Source organism: Drosophila montana, unplaced genomic scaffold (genome assembly GCF_035044405.1).
Source record: "Drosophila montana isolate Dmon_TW-CO22-7 unplaced genomic scaffold, ASM3504440v1 contig_2482_1, whole genome shotgun sequence".
Classification (NCBI taxonomy): Eukaryota; Metazoa; Arthropoda; class Insecta; order Diptera; family Drosophilidae; genus Drosophila; species Drosophila montana.
Window position 1 is genome coordinate 1 of NW_026997352.1, and position 26,009 is coordinate 26,009.

The following is a 26,009-nucleotide window of genomic DNA, read 5'->3' on the forward strand; positions in this document are numbered from 1 at the left end:
CTTTTTTTAACCACTTGATTTTTGAAATGTTTGAATGCCAATTGATAGTAGGGATCCGTACAAGTAAAAAGGTATAACATTTCAAAATCTGACAGTATTTACCCGAGATATTCAATAAAAATCATCAAAAAAGTTTTGATTTTCGAACCGACCCCGAATTTGAGAAAAAACGTGATGTAACCCCTTGCCATTTTGTTGATTTCGGTCAAAATTTAGATTTTTATTTTTTTGATGCCAATCGATAGTGTTGATCCTTACGAGTCCAAAATGGTATAAAATTCCCAAATCGGACATTATTTGGTCGAGATATTCCAAACAATCAACAAAAAAGGTTGACTTTACAAACGAATCGGATCTTGGTCAACCACTTTTTTTAACCACTTGCTTTTTGAAATGTTTGAATGCCAATTGATAGTAGGGATCCGTACGAATTCAAAAAGGTATAACATTTCAAAATCTGACAGTATTTACCCGAGATATTCAATAAAAATCATCAAAAAAGTTTTGATTTTCGAACCGACCCCGAATTTGAGAAAAAACGTGATGTAACCCCTTGCCATTTTGTTGATTTCGGTCAAAATTTGGATTTTTATTTGTTTGATGCCAATCGATAGTGTTGATCCTTACGAGTCCAAACTGGTATAAAATTCCCAAATCGGACATTATTTGGACGAGATATTCCAAAAAATCAACATAAAAGGTTGACTTTACAAACGAATCGGTTTTTGTTCAAAAACTTTTTTTAACCACTCGATTTTTGAAATGTTTGAATGCCAATTGATAGTAGGGATCCGTACGAATTCAAAAAGGTATAACATTTCAAAATCTGACAGTATTTACCCGAGATATTCAATAAAAATCATCAAAAAAGTTTTGATTTTCGAACCGACCCCGAATTTGAGAAAAAACGTGATGTAACCCCTTGCCATTTTGTTGATTTCGGTCAAAATTTAGATTTTTATTTTTTTGATGCCAATCGAAAGTGTTGATCCTTACGAGTCCAAACTGGTATAAAATTCCCAAATCGGACATTATTTGGACGAGATATTCCAAAAAATCAACATAAAAGGTTGACTTTACAAACGAATCGGTTTTTGTTCAAAAACTTTTTTTAACCACTCGATTTTTTAAATGTTTGAATGCCAATTGATAGTAGGGATCCGTACGAATTCAAAAAGGTATAACATTTCAAAATCTGACAGTATTTACCCGAGATATTCAATAAAAATCATCAAAAAAGTTTTGAGTTTCGAACCGACCCCGAATTTGAGAAAAAACGTGATGTAACCCCTTGCCATTTTGTTGATTTCGGTCAAAATTTAGATTTTTATTTTTTTGATGCCAATCGATAGTGTTGATCCTTACGAGTCCAAAATGGTATAAAATTCCCAAATCGGACATTATTTGGACGAGATATTCCAAAAAATCAACATAAAAGGTTGACTTTACAAACGAATCGGTTTTTGGTCAACCACTTTTTTTAACCACTTGATTTTTGAAATGTTTGAATGCCAATTGATAGTAGGGATCCGTACGAATTCAAAAAGGTATAACATTTCAAAATCTGACAGTATTTACCCGAGATATTCAATAAAAATCATCAAAAAAGTTTTGATTTTCGAACCGACCCCGAATTTGAGAAAAAACGTGATGTAACCCCTTGCCATTTTGTTGATTTCGGTCAAAATTTAGATTTTTATTTTTTTGATGCCAATCGATAGTGTTGATCCTTACGAGTCCAAAATGGTATAAAATTCCCAAATCGGACATTATTTGGTCGAGATATTCCAAACAATCAACAAAAAAGGTTGACTTTACAAACGAATCGGATCTTGGTCAACCACTTTTTTTAACCACTTGCTTTTTGAAATGTTTGAATGCCAATTGATAGTAGGGATCCGTACGAATTCAAAAAGGTATAACATTTCAAAATCTGACAGTATTTACCCGAGATATTCAATAAAAATCATCAAAAAAGTTTTGATTTTCGAACCGACCCCGAATTTGAGAAAAAACGTGATGTAACCCCTTGCCATTTTGTTGATTTCGGTCAAAATTTGGATTTTTATTTGTTTGATGCCAATCGATAGTGTTGATCCTTACGAGTCCAAACTGGTATAAAATTCCCAAATCGGACATTATTTGGACGAGATATTCCAAAAAATCAACATAAAAGGTTGACTTTACAAACGAATCGGTTTTTGTTCAAAAACTTTTTTTAACCACTCGATTTTTTAAATGTTTGAATGCCAATTGATAGTAGGGATCCGTACGAATTCAAAAAGGTATAACATTTCAAAACCTGACAGTATTTACCCGAGATATTCAATAAAAATCATCAAAAAAGTTTTGATTTTCGAACCGACCCCGAATTTGAGAAAAAACGTGATGTAACCCCTTGCCATTTTGTTGATTTCGGTCAAAATTTAGATTTTTATTTTTTTGATGCCAATCGATAGTGTTGATCCTTACGAGTCCAAAATGGTATAAAATTCCCAAATCGGACATTATTTGGACGAGATATTCCAAAAAATCAACATAAAAGGTTGACTTTACAAACGAATCGGTTTTTGGTCAACCACTTTTTTTAACCACTTGATTTTTGAAATGTTTGAATGCCAATTGATAGTAGGGATCCGTACGAATTCAAAAAGGTATAACATTTCAAAATCTGACAGTATTTACCCGAGATATTCAATAAAAATCATCAAAAAAGTTTTGATTTTCGAACCGACCCCGAATTTGAGAAAAAACGTGATGTAACCCCTTGCCATTTTGTTGATTTCGGTCAAAATTTAGATTTTTATTTTTTTGATGCCAATCGATAGTGTTGATCCTTAATCCAAAATGGTATAAAATTCCCAAATCGGACATTATTTGGTCGAGATATTCCAAAAAGTCAACAAAAAAGGTTGACTTTACAAACGAATCGGATCTTGGTCAACCACTTTTTTTAACCACTTGATTTTTGAAATATTTGAATGCCAATTGATAGTAGGGATCCGTACGAATTCAAAAAGGTATAACATTTCAAAATCTGACAGTATTTACCCGAGATATTCAATAAAAATCATCAAAAAAGTTTTGATTTTCGAACCGACCCCGAATTTGAGAAAAAACGTGATGTAACCGCTTGCCATTTTGTTGATTTCGGTCAAAATTTGGATTTTTATTTTTTTGATGCCAATCGATAGTGTTGATCCTTACGAGTCCAAAATGGTATAAAATTCCCAAATCGGACATTATTTGGACGAGATACTCCAAAAAATGATCAAAAAAGGTTGACTTTACAAACGAATCGGTTTTTGTTCAAAAACTTTTTTTAACCACTCGATTTTTTAAATGTTTGAATGCCAATTGATAGTAGGGATCCGTACGAATTCAAAAAGGTATAACATTTCAAAATCTGACAGTATTTACCCGAGATATTCAATAAAAATCATCAAAAAAGTTTTGATTTTCGAACCGACCCCGAATTTGAGAAAAAACGTGATGTAACCCCTTGCCATTTTGTTGATTTCGGTCAAAATTTAGATTTTTATTTTTTTGATGCCAATCGATAGTGTTGATCCTTACGAGTCCAAAATGGTATAAAATTCCCAAATCGGACATTATTTGGACGAGATATTCCAAAAAATCAACATAAAAGGTTGACTTTACAAACGAATCGGTTTTTGGTCAACCACTTTTTTTAACCACTTGATTTTTGAAATGTTTGAATGCCAATTGATAGTAGGGATCCGTACGAATTCAAAAAGGTATAACATTTCAAAATCTGACAGTATTTACCCGAGATATTCAATAAAAATCATCAAAAAAGTTTTGATTTTCGAACCGACCCCGAATTTGAGAAAAAACGTGATGTAACCCCTTGCCATTTTGTTGATTTCGGTCAAAATTTAGATTTTTATTTTTTTGATGCCAATCGATAGTGTTGATCCTTAATCCAAAATGGTATAAAATTCCCAAATCGGACATTATTTGGTCGAGATATTCCAAAAAGTCAACAAAAAAGGTTGACTTTACAAACGAATCGGATCTTGGTCAACCACTTTTTTTAACCACTTGATTTTTGAAATATTTGAATGCCAATTGATAGTAGGGATCCGTACGAATTCAAAAAGGTATAACATTTCAAAATCTGACAGTATTTACCCGAGATATTCAATAAAAATCATCAAAAAAGTTTTGATTTTCGAACCGACCCCGAATTTGAGAAAAAACGTGATGTAACCGCTTGCCATTTTGTTGATTTCGGTCAAAATTTGGATTTTTATTTTTTTGATGCCAATCGATAGTGTTGATCCTTACGAGTCCAAAATGGTATAAAATTCCCAAATCGGACATTATTTGGACGAGATATTCCAAAAAATCAACATAAAAGGTTGACTTTACAAACGAATCGGTTTTTGGTCAACCACTTTTTTTAACCACTTGCTTTTTGAAATGTTTGAATGCCAATTGATAGTAGGGATCCGTACGAATTCAAAAAGGTATAACATTTCAAAATCTGACAGTATTTACCCGAGATATTCAATAAAAATCATCAAAAAAGTTTTGATTTTCGAACCGACCCCGAATTTGAGAAAAAACGTGATGTAACCCCTTGCCATTTTGTTGATTTCGGTCAAAATTTAGATTTTTATTTTTTTGATGCCAATCGATAGTGTTGATCCTTACGAGTCCAAACTGGTATAAAATTCCCAAATCGTACATTATTTGGACGAGATACTCAAAAAAATGATCAAAAAAGGTTGACTTTACAAACGAATCGGTTTTTGTTCAAAAACTTTTTTTAACCACTCTATTTTTGAAATGTTTGAATGCCAATTGATAGTAGGGATCTGTACGAATTTAGAAAGGTATAACATTTCAAAATCTGACAGTATTTACCCGAGATATTCAATAAAAATCATCAAAAAAGTTTTGATTTTCGAACCGACCCCGAATTTGAGAAAAAACGTGATGTAACCCCTTGCCATTTTGTTGATTTCGGTCAAAATTTAGATTTTTATTTTTTTGATGCCAATCGATAGTGTTGATCCTTACGAGTCCAAAATGGTATAAAATTCCCAAATCGGACATTAGTTGGACGAGATACTCGAAAAATCAACATAAAAGGTTGACTTTACAAACGAATCGGATCTTGGTCAACCACTTTTTTTAACCACTTGATTTTTGAAATGTTTGAATGCCAATTGATAGTAGGGATCCGTACGAATTCAAAAAGGTATAACATTTCAAAATCTGACAGTATTTACCCGAGATATTCAATAAAAATCATCAAAAAAGTTTTGATTTTCGAACCGACCCCGAATTTGAGAAAAAACGTGATGTAACCCCTTGCCATTTTGTTGATTTCGGTCAAAATTTAGATTTTTATTTTTTTGATGCCAATCGATAGTGTTGATCCTTACGAGTCCAAAATGGTATAAAATTCCCAAATCGGACATTATTTGGACGAGATATTCCAAAAAATCAACATAAAAGGTTGACTTTACAAACGAATCGGTTTTTGTTCAAAAACTTTTTTCAACCACTCGATTTTTGAAATGTTTGAATGCCAATTGATAGTAGGGATCCGTACGAATTCAAAAAGGTATAACATTTCAAAATCTGACAGTATTTACCCGAGATATTCAATAAAAATCATCAAAAAAGTTTTGATTTTCGAACCGACCCCGAATTTGAGAAAAAACGTGATGTAACCCCTTGCCATTTTGTTGATTTCGGTCAAAATTTGGATTTTTATTTGTTTGATGCCAATCGATAGTGTTGATCCTTACGAGTCCAAAATGGTATAAAATTCCCAAATCGGACATTATTTGGACGAGATACTCCAAAAAATGATCAAAAAAGGTTGACTTTACAAACGAATCGGTTTTTGTTCAAAAACTTTTTTTAACCACTTGATTTTTGAAATGTTGGAATGCCAATTGATAGTAGGGATCCTTACGAGTCCAAAATGGTATAAAATTCCCAAATCGGACATTATTTGGACGAGATATTCCAAAAAATCAACATAAAAGGTTGACTTTACAAACGAATCGGTTTTTGGTCAACCACATTTTTTAACCACTTGCTTTTTGAAATGTTTGAATGCCAATTTATAGTAGGGATCCGTACGAATTCAAAAAGGTATAACATTTCAAAATCTGACAGTATTTACCCGAGATATTCAATAAAAATCATCAAAAAAGTTTTGATTTTCGAACCGACCCCGAATTTGAGAAAAAACGTGATGTAACCCCTTGCCATTTTGTTGATTTCGCTCAAAATTTAGATTTTTATTTTTTTGATGCCAATCGATAGTGTTGATCCTTACGAGTCCAAAATGGTATAAAATTCCCAAATCGGACATTATTTGGACGAGATACTCCAAAAAATGATCAAAAAAGGTTGACTTTACAAACGAATCGGTTTTTGGTCAACCACTTTTTTGAACCACTTGCTTTTTGAAATGTTTGAATGCCACTTGATAATAGGGATCCGTAGGAATTCAAAAATGTATAACATTTCAAAATCAGGCGATATTCACATTTAAAAAAAAAAGTGGTTTAACCCCAATTATCAATTGGCATTATTTTTCTCAAAATCGGGGTCGGTTCGAATCTTAAAACTTGTTTGATTATTTTTTTGAATATCTCGGCCAAATAATGTCAGATTTTGGAACGATATACCATTTTGGACTCGTAATACGCCCCCGTTTGAATATTCTCCCTTATTCTATTCCATAGTCTCCCCTTTCTATTAGCCATCTCCAGTGGGTGCAGGGCACTGAACGAGGGAGAGTAGGGACTAAGCACTTGGTCTTCGTCTGTCTGTGCCCCACGTAGTCAGACCGAGGCACGCTCTGCAATGGCATCCACAGCTGGCCCAGGCTTACAAAGCTCAAGTTCTTTCTTTGCAGGCGTTGGCAACACTTTTCACGAGTCACGTGAATGGCTCAGTGAAACGGCAGGTGCCCCCCCCCCCTCCTCCGGCCCCTTTGGGTTGGGTGTCAGTTGCAGGATTTGCTTTTGGCGATGTCGATTCCAGTTTTTCTGTGCAATAGTCAAAAGTCAGCATGTTGAATGGGGGGCGGACCCACGTTGGGCGCCAAGCTGGTTATGGCGCTGGTTGTTTGCCGTCGCTTGTTTTTCCTGTCAGCTGGCGTTGCCACCCCCTCTGTGTTTTCTTTCTTTTTCTGTTGTTGTTGTTTTTTTTTGTTGTTCCGGTGTTGTCTAATGGCATGTTTTGATTTCGCTCTCAGCTACGCAAACATCAAGCGAAGCCAGTCAAACCAAAGCGAAAGCAAGCGAAACGTGTGGCACAACCTCAGGCACGCAGGCACGCGTTTTCCCCCAGCACACACACACACACACACACACTCACACACGCACACACTCGCACACAATCTCGTTGACGAAATTACAGCCACCTCTTCCGGCTACAGCGCCGGCATTTACCCGTCCAACACGTGACTTGGCAAAATATTTGGCGCATCGCGTTTACAAATTGATTTTCACGTGACTTTTCCGAACTGCTTTCCCTCTGAGCTGGCTTCTTGGATTTATCAACAAACGTTTCTTTCTGCTTCTTTCAGAGATGGCCCTGCTGCTGCCCGCCGCCCTCTCCCGCAGCCACCATGCGAACAACAGCCGCAATCTGCGCACGCGCTACCGCGACTCCTACAAGCACAATCGGGATCATGAGTAAGTATACGCTACACAACACTATTTGAATCATGGTTCTACTCTGAAGATCTGTGAGAAAAAGCAAAAACAGGGTAAGAAAGTGATGTGACATTATTTGTAGGCTATCTGGAGTTAGTTAACCTCAATTCATGGCACTTACGACATTTTGTGGATGATTTTATACATTTTTAAATATCCTTTTTTCTATTTCTCTCTTTCTTTGGTCTCTCCTTCGTCTATTTCATATATATAGAAGTACTTTGGATTTTTTACCCTATCTGAAGAGCATAAAGCTTCAGCATAATTTAATCTTAAGATTTCGGGATCTTAAAAATATCCCGAAAGGCTTTTACCAATAATTATCAATATATCTCGCTTTTCATCTCAAGGTCTTTGAAGACTTGTTCTTGTTAACTTTCACAGTACTCTCTCGAACTCTGTCTCTCACTCTTTCTTTGTCCACAGAGCTCTGAAGATGAATTCTTAAAGAACTACTCACAGGACTCAGTACTCTCTCGATGTCTCCCTTTCTTTTTACGGATTAGTTAGAAAACTTAAAGATCTACATTTTGTTTAATGCTTATAATAAATTGTTTAGCAAGGGATTTTACAAATTATTATCAATATCTTTGAAGACTAGTTCCTAGAGAAGTATTTTTCACAGTACTCAGTACTATAATGAATAATCTATACCATGTTATATGCTTAATTTGTTTAAATTAAGCTAACTTTTCATCTGAAAAGATCTGGAGATTTCTTCATTGACAAGTTACTTTCACAGTTCTCAGCACTCTCTCGATCTCTCTCTCTCATTCTTCGTCCCCATATTTCTAGGGATGAGTTGGAAAACTTAAGGATCTATATATTTCTTAATGCTCATATTACTTTCAATAAAGCTGGCTTTTCAACTTATTATTTCCGGAGATCAGTTCTTAGAGAAGTTGCTTTTCACTCGTCTCTCCCTAGCTCTCTCTTTCAATCTCTCTCTCTCTCTGTCTTTTTTTCCCAAGGCACAGAGTTCCTTCGCTTTTCAGCTTTAGATCTGCGCAGATATTTAAACCTAGGTCTAGCTACGGATAGCTTTACGCTTAATAATTCCATCCAGGAGCCGAGCGTGAAATGATTTCCACTTGTCTGGACCTTTTTCACGCATGATTTTCTTTAATTTGACTTCTCGATGCTATGCGAAAGGTATGGAAGATCCAAATCTCCAAAGCCGCTTTTACGGCATTAGGTTAGCGGGAATATGGTGGGGGGGGAGGAGGTTTGGGAAATTTCAGTATTAATCCCAAATTTGTTACTAGCTGTTGTGTTTTTATGGCGCGCGGCATGCAAACAACAATTTCATGTTGTAATGGGAAACTGGCAGAGACGCGGGGATTGGGAATTGGGGATTGGGTTCCGTCCAAGAATAACATCAGCATAAGCGCCAGCAATAAAAATCCATCATAAAAGGCGCATAAAAATTGTATAAAATCCCCGCCTTGATTTGACGCGCTGTTAATTTTCGTCCTTACGAGTATTTCGTTGTTTTCTTTTCTGTTTTCCTCTTTTTTTTTCCGTCTGTTTTTGTTTGGGACTGGAAATGTTTATGATTCATTCCATTCGTACACAGACAGGTTGGCTAGGAATCCTTGACTCCTCCGTGCCCAAGTGTCCTTGATGTCTTCTTTCAATTGTCCACAAGCCAAACAAAGTATAAGGAAAAAGAAGAGCGAGCTATAATCTAGTCTAGGTCTGACTTAGAGATACCCTGTACAATGTGTAACGCACGGTTTATATATACACTTATTGTCTAATCTATCAATCCGGCTGTCTGTAGGCCTCTCAGTTCTCTAGGGATATCGTTATACTTTGTCTAGACTCCTCTCTCCCTATCGGGCATATGTACTATATGTCGAACGCAGCCGGATCGGGCCTTTATATCGCATAGCTATCATGTCAAGGATTAAGTTCTTGTGTGCAAATCTTTTTGTTTACCAAAATTTCTTAGCCAAATTAGGCACTTACGAGCTATACCCTATTTCGGACTAGTATATCATAGTCCCTATAAAAAGAGTCGGTCGTAGCCTGATTCTTCACGTAATTCTGCAGAATCGTGTGTGGCATATGTCTTCTTTGTTCTTCCTTTCCGTTCTATATGCAAAATTTGTTTACTTTTCAAGCTATTTTTGGGGCTGTGCTGTGCATCATCAACTTTCGAATACCCTTTAAACTCATTAGAAAAGCGTCCAGCATTCAGAGCATGTCCTAACCTCAATGCGACTATTTACTGGACCCTGGACTCGGCTCTAGCTGTCTCTCTCTCTCTCTCTCTCTCTCTTGCACACACGCTCACGCCATACAAATGTGAGTCGCTGATTGCAGAAACAGCAACAAGAGGGGGTGGAGGGGCAAGCAGTTGCCCCCACTCTCCGTTCCTTCTGCTAATAAGCTAACGGACATCAATCACGTGCCGCATACGCCCCGTTGTACACCCTGCAATGAGTGATGTTTGCGGTAGGGGGGGATGCGGGGAGGGGTCAAGCCAAATCCCCGACTTTCGCTAGTTGTTGTTGTTGCTGTTGTTGTTGTTCTTGTGCTTGTTGCGGTTTGTTGTGTCGTCTTGCTGCTGCTGCTTCTTCTTCCTTCTTAAGTGTTTCGCTGCTCATCAAAAGCCGTTTATTATGCTGCGCTTTGCTTTTGTTCTGTTCCTTCAGTTGCCTTCCGTTGCCCTCCGTTGCTTTTGTTGCTCGCACTCGAAATTAAATTAAATCCGCAATTTATTATTTTATGCCTTTTCCATTTTCTTTCAATTCAGCTCAAGCTTCATCCATGCGACAAAAAAAAAAATAGAATAAATAAAATAAATACAGTTAGAAACGTGGTGCTTTTTTTTTGCTTGCAAATGCGATAAATATTAATCGATAACTTTTACTTTTATTGAGTTTTGTTGAACAAAAGTGAAAAGTCTTTACAAATATATGTAAGTTTTTGCTTTGCATTTTCTTTCAATTCGGCTCAAGCTTTTTCCATTAAAAAAAATAGAAAAAGTAAAATAAATACAAAAGCTTTCGTAGTGCCAACTTTTTGCTTGCAAATGCGATAAATATTAATCGAAAACTTTTACTTTTATTTAGTTTTGTTGAACTAAAGTGAAAATTCTTCAAAAATATATGTACATTTTTGCAATGCAAAGTTGAATTCGATTCATTTTATGATTGTATGAATACATTTAAAACAGGCCAGCTCAATTTTTTAAATGAATCATTCGTCATTTAAGAGAAACTACAAAAAATTGCTGCCAAATATGCATGCAATATCGATAGAGATTTATCGATAACTTTCACTTTAGGCCAGTTTCAATGAGTCAAAGTAAAAATAAAGTGAATTAATGGGTTTCTACAATTTAGTTTGATTTATTTGTTGATGGAGTAAATATATTCAATTCGATTACTGAATGACTCGCCAATTGATTCATAAATGAATCGTTCTTTCACAGCTCTTCTCTATGCTCACATTTTTACTGTTACAAGCATATGAATAACTTATGAATATATGTTCGCGCATCGATAAAATCGAAAGGTACTCGTTCAGGCACACAAATCAATTCAAACTGAATCATAATCAGCCCTTCGCCCCGCACCCGACACTGTCCACCTCTGCCCCTGGCCACAATTCACTTGTCCAATGATTTGTTAACTAGCGACAAACTTTTATTGCCTGGGCACAAAGGACACCGGACCAAGGCACGAATTATGAATTATGCGCTCAAATGCGGAGAAACACAACAGAGGATAGGAGAGGAGGGGAGAGGAGGGGAGAGGAAGCTGGAGGGGGAGGAGAGGAGAGGCGTGGTACTTGCGCGGAGAAAATAAATAAATAAATTACGCAAATAACAAATGGAAAAACAAAAATAAAAAAACAAAGAATAAGCACACAAACAAAATGCTAACAATAACAAAAGGAAAACTTCGCAGCACCGAAGCACAAATACCCTTGCGGATTTCTTATAAGCTTGTACCAAAAAGTCTGATATCACTATGCTCAAAATATGTAACATTTACAAACTTCACATTTTGCGATCCCATTGGCAAGTCTGAGTTGTCGGTAACATGTGAATGGCAAAAGTCAAATAATACGGTCTCGAAGTAGGGGCTCCATTCAATGGACTCTTTGCGGGATTTGGCCATCTAGAAATGTTAAAAACTGTGCGATAAGTAAACTTTAAAATTCATAACATCGATACGCAATTCGAGAAATCATCGCAAAAAACACGAATTACTCTGGGCGAATACCAAAATTATTCGCAAATGTAAAAAATGTTGTTTCTTATGGGAAAACGTGCAGAAATGTTACATTCGCAAAAAATTTCAGATATGTTGACAGTGCAACTAGGCTAAAAGAGACCTAAAGAAGATTTCACGCAACGATCTCAGATCTTTGAAGATGAAGATGCTGGCCATCGATAGCTTGCCCCGTTTACGTGATATATATATCGATATATATCGATAGCCTGCTGTATGAGCATATCTCGAAGAGAGAACTCTTCCAAAATGTGAGCACTGCAAAGAAAAGGACGACAACTTGCCAGGTATTTTTAAGGACATGGCTTTATCAAAATGTTTATCCCATATAAATATAGATATATATGTATACAGACAGTGTCTGCCTTTTGGGTGTCACACACGACATCAGAAATAGTTGGCACCTTTTGGCAGGGTATGCAAATAATAATTCGCCACAATTTCATTTACATAATGACAGTGCGAAACGATTGCCGTGAAGGAATTACAAAAGCAAACAGAATACACAGGATACAGCATGCGGGATGCGGGATACAGGATACAGACCTTTAGCCTACAGAGCCTACCCACCCCCGCGCCCCCCCCCCCCCCCGCTGTCGACGAAATTCACACTTTTTAATGTGATAAATTTACAGGACAACTGGGAAATCTGCAGTCGACAGACTTTAAATGGGACAAGACGGCCTACAGGCCAACGACTCCAGCTTCAACTCCACCAGCTGCCCGGCGAGCTGCAGCTCCTGCTCCAGCTCCAGCTCCCCTCCTCCTGCTCCCCTCCTCTCCTACTGCTGCGCTCCTCCTGCTGCCCTTATTCTGCTTCACCTGCGTTGGGTGCGCAACAATAAAACGTTTTAAGCAAAAATCCCCATGAGGATTAGCTTGGACCGCATAAATTTGCAGGCAAACAGAGAGCCGGACAGAGGAGAGAGTGAGAGAGAGGAAGAGAGAGGGAGAGGCAGCGGGAGCGGGAGAGGGAGAGGGGGGGGGGAGAGGCAACTTGATTGCTAGCCTTTAAGTCATCTGTATGCGTGTCTGTGGCTCCTGCTGAAAATTGAAGACAATCGTCCTGCGAATTGACAGATTTTATGATACGCGCGAATACACACACACACAAACACACACACACACACACACACGCACACTCATTTGCATAGCAGGTGAGGCACACATCTGCCTCTCAGCAGGCAGTTAAATAAAAACCATAAAAATGCGTAAAAGCTGCTACTTTATTTTCATTATGCAGAGCGAAGAAAAAACACACAAACACAAACACAAACGGAGCCGCCTACGTTTTATGCCCAGTTGATCTATGTGTGTGCCTGTGAGTGTGCGTGTGTGTGAGTGTGCGTGTGTGTGAGTGTGCGTGCGTGCGTGTGTGTGTCGCTGTGCTTTGCATACTTTTAGGGGGCACTCAAAGTCTGCTTTTCAAATTGAATTATGCACTTAATGGCGAGGCCAAAGTGAAAGAAAGCGACGCGCAAAAAACTGAACACGAGAGAAAGAGAGAAAAAGAGGAAGAGGGAGAGGGAGGTGGGGGGAGGGGGAGCAGTGGTCGGCGGAGATAGTTAAAACGCAGCTTAAAGCGGCTCACGAAATTGACAGCAATCAACTTTCTAATTAGTTGTTAATGCACTCAAAAAAACTCAATTATATGGTAAAGTTATAAAATTAATAAATAGTTTGAAATAGTATTTGAAGATATACACAGATGTACACACTACAACTGATTGTGCTGACTGATTGACTCACTGAACGATTGATTCATTGACTGACTGATTGATTGATGATCAAGCCGTAAGAGCTCGCAAGCGAAGATTTTGACTGTAGTTACGTTATTGTGAAATTTCACCCTAAAGTGTGGGAAAATCGTGAAAATCGGTTGTATGTAAGATCGTTCTTCAAATTAATTTGAGATGTGTTTCACACTTTTTGTATAATCCATTCCTCCTTAGTGAAAATTGGGATCAAAGATATGATGGTTAAAGTTTTCCGTTCGAATTCACTTTCAAGGATCTTTATGAAAATTCATATGAGACATTTTCACACTCTTCGCAGAATCCATCCCTCTTGGAAGGAAAATGAGGGTCAAAAGTTTGGTTTTTGAATTTTTGGACTCAGATTTATTTTCATAATAAATGCGGTTCAGGGGCTGAATGAAGGGGTTTTTGAAGGATTCGGGCTCAGTTGGGTTTAAGTCAGTTGCAAATGAATGAGACATGTTTCACACTTTTCGCAAAATCCACCCATCCTGGCGGAAAATTATGCACGTGTCACACTTTTCGCAAAATCCACCCTTCTTGGCGGAAAATAGAGGTTGGGTGCGTTATTTTAAATTTTGTCTGATTGTTTTTAGTCTCATTTTTAAAGCTTAAACTAAAAACTGTATAAATACGTGTTTTAGCGAATTTAGAAAATCCACCCGCAACAGTGGAAACTAGGGTAACAATTTGCAACATTTTTGTTTACCAACCGAGCAGGCTCTAACTCTCTTTCAAACATATATGTGAGCTATATAAAATTGCACACGGCGAGAAATAGGTGGAAAAATATGTCTTTAATTTGAAGCAAGAAACTTGGCTCGGTCAAGGCCGGGGAATACCCGATAGTCAGTTACAAATATGTTTAAAATGATTCATCCCTAGTTCACATTTATCCAAATAAAAGTGGAATTGAGCTGCTTTGCAGCTTCAAGGAAACGGCTCGTGGCAACAAGTTGAAACAGTGCAAATAAAAGAAGAAAACGCAACGAGAAACTTTTGCGGCTGATTCAAGTGGGGCAAGTGGCATCTGGCATCTGGCATCTGGCATGCGGCATCTGGCATGTGGCATGTGGCATGCAGTGTTCAGCTAAGTCAAATGTCGACATCATTCTGCCAATTGGCGCCGCCCCCCTGCAAAAATGTCATTTTCTTGTCAAATATTTTGCCACTTCAAAGGACGCGCCGACAACTGTCAATGGCAGGCAACGATTGCAACAACAACAACAACAACAACAACAACAAGAAGAAGAACAGGAACACAGGCACTTAAAAAAGTATTTGCACTCGTTTATATGAAAGGCAAACACAAATAAAACATGTACGAGTGCGCCAGTCGCGAGTGACTGACTAGAAAATACCCTGGACGTGAACTCCGCGTCAAGCTGACGGAAAGTCTTTTTGCTACACACACACGCACACACACACACACGGCTGTGCTTCATCTTTCCTTTCCTGTCCCACATAATGTGCTACCTAATCGGTGCTTGGAGTCCGATCTCGTTGAAACAATAAATTCGCTCTGCATATGGCAAAAGAACATTTGTATATCAAAACGTTCGTCGTCCTGGCCAGGAATATATGCATATGTACTTTCTGCTGACTGTCACATGTGTGTGCCAAAAAGTGAATATGCCCTAATTTGGCGCATTTTTAATGGGTGCAGCAGCACGTTAGGAAGAAGAGAGAAAAAAAGAAAGCAAGGTCTGGCGCTTCTCCAGCTGCTAAAAATAATTGCTTGACAAAGTTGGCTCACAGCTTGCGGCCGCTTGCTTGCGGTGCTCCCCGCAGCTGGACGGAGGGGCGGAGGCTCTTCCCCATTTCCGCACAGAAAACCGGAAACGAAAACGACGCGGCGACATCTCAATTTGGATTTAGTCGATAGAGCAACAGGCAACATGCGACATGCGACAGTCGACAGGCAACACTCGGCACCGGACCGTGTCCGATTTGGATTGGACGGGCCCGACTCTGGACTTGGACCCGAGCTGGGCTGCAGGCCGGCGACGTCCTCGTCTGGGGCTGGCCAAAGGAAGCACTTTGCGGCGCTTGAGTGAGCCGCCTGAATGGCCAAAAGCTGAGCGAGTCTCTGCAGGACTTTCGTTTAGCTTGCCTTACCCCCCTCCCCCCCATGCCACGCCCCTTTTAATGATGATTGAGCAGCGTGCAAATCTTGTTGCATACTTTCCAGCGGCCGGGGAATGCAAAGGGACAACGCCTGGAACTAGCTCTCCGCCTCCATCGCCCGGCTCATCGTCCTTGCAGCGACAGTTTCGCTTGGCTGCCCGCGCAAATAAAGGATATACACATATACATATACATATATATACATATACATATACATATATATGTATTATGCATGCGATTTTGGCCCCCTCGCAGCACCCGTCGTCGCCCGGCCGTGCCAAATAATTGATATTGACAATGTATAGTTGGCAGCTCGGCTCGATGGATGGTTGCCTGCTAAAATTAGCGCTGCAAATAGAGCATGTGACAGCGGGGGGACTACGGGGCGTATGAACACAAATGACACGGCTTGAGGCCAGCCCAACAGGAGAGGGGGGGACGGAGGGGGGTGGTGTATGAAATAGAGCCTACCTATGCAACGGGCAATTCCGCGAGCAAAGGGAAGGCAAAGAAAAATCGAATTGCCATGGTTTCACTTTTGGGCTAAATTTCACTTAAATGACACTTCAGAGAGGAAAAAAGAAAAGCGGGACGCTGTAATAGGAAGCGACAGACAATTGAAATTGATTTCGACTGCATCTTTAAACAGAATATACAAAATGCCATTTTTGACAAAGGACAGATGGTTTTACAGGTAAGCGAGGAGAAGGCGGACTTTGCTGAAGATATCTCGACAAACAGAACACAACAACTCATGCTACTCAGGCTGATTCTTCCAATAAAGATAAAGCTATGACATGGTGGTCCGATGTTGATAGGATTATGCCTTTGAGCAACAGACTAGCTTTTGAATTATAAAACAAATACCTGGAGAGGCGAAAGTTGCAGGTGTCGAGGAGTGCAGCTATCTGCCCAGCGGGAAGACCCACTTGCTCCTCTCTCGGCCCTCTTCAGAACAGACGTTCCTGCACCTGGAGAAGGCAGGCACAACTGCATCTGCTGGGCTCGCAGGTGAAACATTCAACTAAATCCGGTTAAGTGCGGGAATGTCCAGCTACATCCTACGCAGGGGTGAGATGCTAAAAGTCTGGCTTAACGATGGGGTCCCTCTGCATGACCTCAAGGGGCAAAGTATCTGGGCGTCAGCCTGGATAAGCGACCAGGCCACAGTCTCCAACAGGAGGTACAAGATGGCTCCCCCTCCAAGCTGCCCCTTCGGGTCTGAGAGGAGAGTACACATCGTGCCCACCTGAAGATACGGAGTCAAGATCTGGGAAACAGATGGCTGATGACAGATGCTTCAATACGCTTCACTGTGACCTGAATTATATTCAATTAGAGCTCCAAGTTAACCGCCAAACAATCCGATAGAGACTGGCCAGACCTCTCTCTCTCTCTCTCTCTCTCTCTCTCTCTCTCTCTCTCTCTCTGAAGCTCATCCCATCATTCGGCTGAGAAGACGTCAACATCTTGCTATAAGAACATAAGAAATAAAATAATGATAAAGCTTGACCTAAATATATATACTTGTATCGTAATATAGCCAAAATTGCTTGTCAAAATAAATCAAGGAAGAAAGTGTATGAATATTATTTTTCAAGCAATTATTCCCATGGGAACAATTATTCTATATTAAATAGTGATCCGATCTGATGCCAGATAAAGGAATCCATTTAAGACTTTTGAAAATTGAACAGCATTTTCTTGTGTCTCAAATGGACATTTTCTCGTGTGGAATTTTATATCAAAATTAAACAAAACATTGTCACATTCAAATTTTGTGCTTGGCTGAAATGTTAATCCTCATGGAATCGGATTAGTTTTGACAAGGACTTGGAAAGATTGAAAAGATTGGCGAGATTGGGAAGCTTGGGAAGCCGCATTGCTGCAATGTGAACTAGGCAGAGGCTCAGTCTCATTTTGCCAATTTCAGCAAAGTTCTTTGTCATCGTTAAAGGTGAACCCCACCCTCCCTTTCCCCCCCCCCTCCCCTTACTGCAGAAGTTGCTTCCACTTGAGTTTAATTATATTTTGCTGCTCAAGTTTTGTGCATTGCCTTGTTTATTTTTATTACTTTGTGCGGCGGCTGCCGCCAAGTTTATTTACATCAATGTTATTTTTGCTCTTTTGCTTTTTTTTGCTTTTTTTCAATTTACCTTTATGGCCGAGCTGCCCGGCAGAGGCTGGCCCGGACAGGCTGTGGGCCAAGTTAATTAAGTGCTCAGCTCGGGCAAAGCCGACGACTGCCCGAATTATATTTCTATCAGAGCCGCCATTTGTATGCCCTAGTCGAGGGTATTATGAGTTTGTCACCAAATTTGTCACGCCCAGAAGAACACACAATAGACATATATATTATTGATCAATATCAACAGACGATCCATTCTTTTCCATCTGTCCTTCTACTACAAGAGCTGCATTCTCTACATTCTCCTTCTATTACAAGAGCTACATTCTCTACATTCTCCTTCTATTACAAGAGCTACATTCTCTACATTCTCCTTCTACTACAAGATCTACATTCTCTACATTCTTCTTTTACTACATTCTCTACATTCTCCTTCTACTACAAGATCTATATTCTCCTTCTACTACAAGAGCTACATTCTCTACATTCTCCTTCGACTACATTCTCTACATTATCCTTATTCTACAAGAGCTACATTCTCTACATTCTCCTTCTATTACAAGAGCTACATTCTCTACATTCTCCTTATACTACAAGAGCTACATTCTCAGCATTCTCCTTCTATTACAAGAGCTACATTCTCTACATGCCAATGCAAATGCCATCCTTTATATCGATATATTTTTTCTGCTAATCTCCGGCTGATAGTTTTTCAAGCATAGCTCGAAGATTATTGAAGCTATTAAACTTGGTACGTAGTTTCTCTTCTATTATAAACAGCTGAAGAATATTTGACTTTTAAGACAACTCGTGCCACCATTCACTATTATGTAACAGAAGAGCCTTGCACTTTGCCTTTTTTAGCCTGATTCGACTTTGCTCAAAATATGTTACATTCACAAACTTCACATTCTGCGATTCCATTGGTTCCAGTTGTCGGTAACATGTAAATAAACAGCTAATCGGTTTGATTTGATTTACCAAGGCGCCGCAAAGTTTTCCTTCCAAAAGTCAAATAATACGGTCTCGAAGTAGGGACTCCATTTGATGGATTCTTTGCGGGATGTGGCCATCTTTGAATGTTAAAAACTGTGGGATTAGTAAAATTTGAAATTATAATTGTAATATAATAAGCTGTTTGTGGGAAATATACCAACATTTTTTACAAATGTGAAAAATGTGGTTTCTTATGGGAAATGTACAGGCAACATATTTCACATTCGCAAAAAATTTAAGAAATGTTGACAGGCTATAATATTGGACTATAAGCACCGAAGTTAATCAAGAACAGGGCTGGGCATATTCAATTGCTCGCCTGTGTGTGTGTTTGTGTTGTTATATATCTACATATATACAGAAGAAAGCTCGACTGAGTGTGGCTAGGTGCAGGGTATATCCTAGTCAGGCACCGTCAACTGGAACAGTCTCACGTGTTTTTTCGTTTGGTTTGATGTTTTGAGATTTTGTGATTTTGATTTCCGCGGCGCCAATTGAATGCAGGCCCGGCTAATTCGGCGATTTGCTAATTGAGCCCTTGTGGCTAAGTGGCCAAATATCCGCCAGACCGATGCGATGCGAGTAAAGCGTGGATGAGGCCATCAACGTTTGACGGCGCATTTGAATTTCCGACGCAATTTCCGCTGTCAACACCTTGACAGCTGTCAAACACACACACACACACACAGACACACACACACGCACACACTTAAACACACACCCAAAGCCACTTGACAGTCGTCTCTCTATCTCTCTCTCTCTCTCTCTGTATTTGTTTTTGTATTCGCTGCGTTTTTTGCGTAACGGAATCGGAAATTGTTAGGCTTAATAGACAGTTCGAATTTCCGGTTGACTAGCGGCGCCTTTGAACTGTATGCCCCGCCACGCCACGCCCCGCCCCGCCCGGCACCGCTCTTTTTTTTCGGCTGCGCTCAAATGCGCAATAATCATCATTCTGTGCGGCCGTTCTTCGTCCTTCGTCCTTTGCCCTTTGCCCTTCGCCTGCCTGTCTGTCAGCTCTGTGCTCTCTGTCCTTCGTTTATTCTCCTTTCCTGCCTCTGTTCTTGCTATTTTCCAACTTTATGCATTTCCATGGCTGTTGTCAAAATTCATTGTAAACCCAACACAGTTAATGGGCAAACCCCCCCCCCCCCTCCACCCTCTACCCATTCGCTCTGCTCCTACATATCCCTGAACTTAATTTACAAAAAATATATAAATAAATAAAACCCATCTCAGTGAGAAGAGATTTAGTGAAAACAAATTGCATGGCTCCATAATCTCTATGAAATGAAAATAAAATCATCTATATTATTTTCTATTATTATAAATAAGATATCTATATATATATCTATGTCATCTGTCTAGCTATCTATGTGATCACATAAGTCTCGCAAGAGTGTCAAAAACGTCTTTCACAAAGTTCTTTGAAGAGCTCGTAGACAATCGGAAACAGTTCGTCATTTACAATACTTAAAGTAACTACTGTGTAAATACGAGCTTTGCAGTTCTAACAAATTGGACTATGCCACAATCATCAGTCAGTCAGTCAGTCGGTCAATCAGTCTATCAGTCCATCAGTCACTCAATTAATCGCCGAAAATCCACTTATCAAGTAACACGTTTTGTTTTTAACCCTTTCGCATACATTGCAGATACTAACTAGTCTGTAGGGTAATCAGTCAGTCAATCAGTCAATCAGGCAGTTAGTCAGTCAATTAAACGTTTAAATCCATTTATCTTTAAGATACAGGTTTTATTATTAGTTCTTTTGCATACATTTTCTTGCAGATACTGCATAGAGATCAAGGTATTCAGTCAGTCAATCAGTCAATCAAACGCTTTAAGCCCATTTATCTTTTCAAATAAATATTTTATTATTAATATTTTTGCATTCATTTCATTGCAGATACTGCATAGGGTTCGATATAAGTTGTCGGTCAGTCAACAAGTCAGTCAGTCAGTCAATCAATCAATCAGTCAGTCAGTCAAACAGTCACGCTTTCTATGCATTTATCCTTTGAGATAAGCTCTTGACTATAAATTCTTTTGTGTACATTTTCTGGTAGATATTGCGTAAACTTCGCGGCAGTCAGTCAGTCAGTCAGTCAATCAATCAATCAAACGCTTTATCTCTTATCATATGTTTATTAATTGTTTGACATACCTTTTCCTTTCAGATACTGCGTAGAGTTCGAGGTAATCAAGGCTTCGAAGGCCTGCCACAAGCTGCCGCCCTACAATCTAATGCTTGAAGGTGAGTTCTACGACAAATGTGTACAGTGAAAACTCGCCTGGGCGGACAGCGACTGTCGTGTAACAGAGATAAAAAGAGAGAGAGAGTGTGCATTGGGAGAGTTTTCACTGTACAGTCTATATCAGATTGCCTTGAATCGCCGATTAATCCGTGAACTTTTGCCTCTTGCCACAGGCGATCGCATTACGGTGCGCTGTGACCTCGAGGCGCTCGTCCAGGATGCGGCAACAACTGCAGCAGGTGGCAAGCAGGGCAGCCGAGGAGCAGCTACAACCACAACGACTACAACACGCAAGACCCCAATGGCGCAGCCGTATTCGATGGATGATGGCGACGACGCCGAGCGGCTGGACAGCAGCAGCAGCAGCAACAACGAGGATGACAACGAGGACGACGAGGAGGAAACTACTGAGGAGGACGATGCTCAGAACATGCTCGAGCCTGAAGCTGATGCGGAACCGGAACCGGAATCGGAACCGGAATTGGGCAGCAACGAAAGTCACGAGTACAAGCATCAGCGCCAGTCGCATCGTCCACGCTCCGCGACGTCCAAGCGAAGCGCCGCTCCAATCTTGCCGCCGGCGCTCCAACAGCAGCAGCAGAAGGAGCAGGAGGAGCAGCAACAGCTGCTGCTGCTGAGCTATCATTGCCGCGGCGAGGGTCTGTCGGGGCGCACGACACGCTGGAGCGCGCTGCCGGCGCCGTCGTGTCGCGGCAAATGGCTGCGTCTGACCATCGGTCCGCCCAAGAAATGCAACCACGCGCAGTTCATCTTCGTCTAAAGCAGCAAAAGGGCATTGCGTCGTCGCTTTTTTTTTTTGATGATGAACCATCCGATTGAGACATCAATATATAGTATGGTATCAGTATGTGTAGGGTAAACGCGTAGTCTATGTAGCGAGTACACAGTTCCCAAGCCCGATTCCCGATTCCCAGACCCCAGCCCCAGCCCCAACCCCAACCCCAACCCCAACCTCAGCTCTAGCCCCAGCCCCAGCCCCAGCCCCGAATTCGACTACCCTGAACGGTTGCTGCCACGCGCTCTCTCATCCATATCATATCCTAGCATCATATCGAACTAGCAGCTGTCTATAACACAGCAAGAGCCCCTTCCCCAACCCCCCCCCCCCCCCACACACCCACACACACCCACACACACACACACACTGAGACAAGAGCTCGCATATAAGTGTTAAAACTTTAAGAAAGTTAATTAAGAATTGAAATAAAGTGTACGTGTTTTTTTTTGTCTCCACAAGCCCAACTCTCTCTCTCTCTCTCTCTCTCTCTCACTCACTCTATGCATAATCAGTGTACCAACAAAAAAATAAGAACACTTTTCTTCGGGCTCCGAAGACGAAATACCCTTACAGAAATAGATAAATATGACATGGTTTTTAGACACGATTGTTCCAATTACAGCTATATGGCATGCTATATTACATATAACTATATAACTACATAAGTTTATAACAGAAATAGATGAAGCATTGTTAGAGAAAAGAAAATGTTTGACATCAAAAACCATATTTTCCACTGATTTTTCCCATTGAACCCTTTAGTATAGTTGTCCGATATTGGAAAGATTTTGCTCATATATTGGGAGCTTGATATGAATAATAAATATGGAAGTTTGGTCAAGATATCAAGATAATTTCGACAGATCATTCCTCTGGCAGCTTTATGATAAAGTAGTCCGATCCGTCCGACTTAGACATATATGCTCTATACTCTATAACATCAGATAGGTCTCCCACATTTGAGGACACAATTTGAATATCCTCTGCAAGGGTATTTATGGAGAGAGTGCAAAAATGGCTCGCTATTTACACGCAATTTCAATTGGTGTCCGTTGCGGCGAGTTCTTACTGTACCAACGTTGTAAATAGATCATTTACCCAGAGTCCAAAGCTGGAAATGACACAACACAATTTACCGACAAGTCTTGTCCAAGAACAAGAAGAAGAAGAAGATGATACAACTTACTAACTAATAAAACGATATACCCATAATTATATTGATATTAGCGCCACGCCCACCACCCGACACCCCGCAAGCCCCTTTAGCATAGATATATATATGTGTGTATTCCCACTAGGGATTCGATTCCAGGCAGCGCACTTAGCATGCCCGCATAGAAATGAATGTACCCCATCCAGATAGCCATAAGAGATGCACCCACACATACATGTGCAGCAACAATTTGTAGTGTATGTGCTGCCGTCGGCTTAGACATATGCAATTAACAGTTAATATTACTTAAACACTCGCCCTTGCATGCATGTGTATATCATGCTTAACCATTAGCTCTTCATTTTACTTGCAAAACTAGTCCTAAGCACACACACACACACCCGCGCACGCACACACACACACACTCACACACACGCGCAGTTCCCATCGCATAAGATCAGAATGCGTTTCTTCCAACTGATGTCAACTCTTCTCAACTCTTCTCAACTCTTCTCAACTCCTCTCAACTCTTCTCAACTCTTCTCAACTCTTCTCAATTCTTCTCAACTCTTCTAAACTTTTCTCAACTCTTCTCAACTCTTCTCAACTCTTCTCAGCTCTTCTCAATTCTTCACTCGAAGAACAAAGCAAGCTTTTCTTTCCTGCTTTTGTAATATTTATAGATGAAGTATTCTACTAATTGAAGATTATTTTAAAACTGGTAATCTTAATTAAAACACATTCATAATTCTTAACACTTCTCAAGTCTTTTCAATTCTGCTCAACTTATCTCAACCCTTCGCAACTCTTCTCAACTCTTCTCCTCTCTTCTCAACTCTTTGCAACTCTTCGCAACTCTTTTCAACTTTTCTCAACTCTTCTCAACTCCTCTCAACTCTTCTCAACTCTTCTCAGCTCTTCTCAATTCTTCTCAACTCTTCTAAACTCTTCTCAACTCTTCTCAATTCTTCACTCGAAGACCAAAGCAAGCTTTTCTTTCCTGCTTTTGTAATATTTATAGATGAAGTATTCTACAAATTGAAGATTATTTTAAAACTGGTAATCTTAATAAAAAGACGTTCATAATTCTTAACACTTCTCAAGTCTTTTCAATTCTTCTCAACTTATCTCAACTCTTCGCAACTCTTCTTAATTCTTCTCAACTCTTCTCAACTCTTCTTAACTCTTCTTAACTCTTCTCAGCTCTTCTCAACTCTTCTCAATTCTTCACTCAAAGAACAAAGCAAGCTTCTCTTTCCTGCTTTCGTAATATTTATAGATTAAGTATTCTAAAATTTCACGAATATTTTAAAACTGGTAATCTTAATAAAAAGACGTTCATAGTTGTATTTGTGGCATAGTAGAAATATTTATCCAAAGCGTTCTTCTTCGGCTCATGCTAGAACTCTTCAATAAGCGTTTCTTCTAGGCGATAAGCAAGCGTTTCGCCTGGGAGATAGAATAGCGATAGCGGCCAATTTCTTTGCTCACTTTGCGACCGGCGATGCCAATATCTTTTGTCTGCCATCTAACTTCGAAAGCCATTCTCAAGTATCGCCACACTATCTTCCCGACGATAAGGAACACCTTTGCAGTCACATACTTTAGAGCATAGATAAGTTCCCAGACTTTCAGCTGAAATCGAGAACCGAGTCTAAGCGGCACAGTGAACCCCACTTTATGTGTCCAACTGGAACTAAGCACACGCACACACACGCACACACTCACCCATGGATAGATATATATCAGAAAGCAAAATAAGAAAAATTAAAAACTACAATAAAAATGTTCTTTGGGCTAAAAAAAAAATTATAAATAAACTTTAAGGCACATACGAAAGAAAATCCAGAAAAACTAAAATAATTATTCGACTAATGTAATGAAAATTGAGCATTCACAATAAAGAAACAAATATAATTTTGAAAACAAAGCCGAAGATGCGTAAACGCTTTTCATTTTTTTTCTTGTCGCGACTCGTTTCGCTCCATGGCGAGACGGGGGGGGCGGGGCGGAGCGGGGCGCCGCGCTCAGCTGATTTCGGACTTACCGTTTGACCCAATTGCGCAGGTGCCACGGGCCACGAGCCAAGCGGCAAGAGGCAAGAGGTAAGAGCTGTGAGCCAAGTGTAGGCAAATGCCAGCAACAGCTGCCGGTTTTGAAATTTCTCTGCGCCAGCACAGACAGAGAAGGCAACAAAGCCAAAGACAGAGACAGCTAAACGCATAGAAAAAGAGAAAGAGAGAGAGAGAGAGAGAGAGAGAGAGAGAGAGAGAGAGAGAGAAATGGAGTTTCAGTTTCAGAGTCGCCTTCAAAGTCAAAGTCAGGGCTAATTGATTAGTCGCCAAGTAAACGCAAGCCGCGGCAGACGTGGATTGGATTGGATTGGATTGGACTCTTTTAGCTCTCCCGACAGCTGAGCAAGGTTTCGGATTTTCATTTCAATCACTTTGTTTTTTTTCTTTTATATTTGTTTTTGGTGCGTTCGCCGATGATTCATCAAGCAATCGGTCGGTCAGTCGGTCAGTCGGCCCGTCAGTCTGGTCCGGTCTGGGTCTGTAGACCTTACAGTTCTTACAATTGTTGTCGTTGCCACGAAGAAAGTTGTCTTCAAACATGTTAATTGTCTTTGGTGCGGTCGCTCTGCGTTGCCCAAGTGGTTTCTTTTGACAATCCATCAAAAGAAACGAAAACCATCTACATAATCCAAATAAAGAACCTGACTATAACGGAAAAAGAAAAAAAAAATGAGAAAGAAATTTCGAAAATTCATATTAGAATCGTACCTTAACAAAGTTCGAATAAATTCCAATAGAATGCGAAAGTAACTCC

At 39.8% G+C, this 26,009-nt stretch overlaps 1 protein-coding gene across 1 annotated transcript; it reads left to right on the top strand.

Annotated features, from left to right (window-relative positions):
• Window positions 1-7,587: 7,587 nt before the first annotated feature.
• Window positions 7,588-22,041, top strand: LOC135428606 (uncharacterized). Its single transcript, XM_064682681.1, has 3 exons — window positions 7,588-7,694; window positions 21,151-21,227; window positions 21,402-22,041. Exons 1-3 carry the CDS (start codon window positions 7,588-7,590, stop codon window positions 22,007-22,009), a joined length of 792 nt encoding a protein of 263 aa, XP_064538751.1. The 3' UTR covers window positions 22,010-22,041.
• Window positions 22,042-26,009: the final 3,968 nt, after the last annotated feature.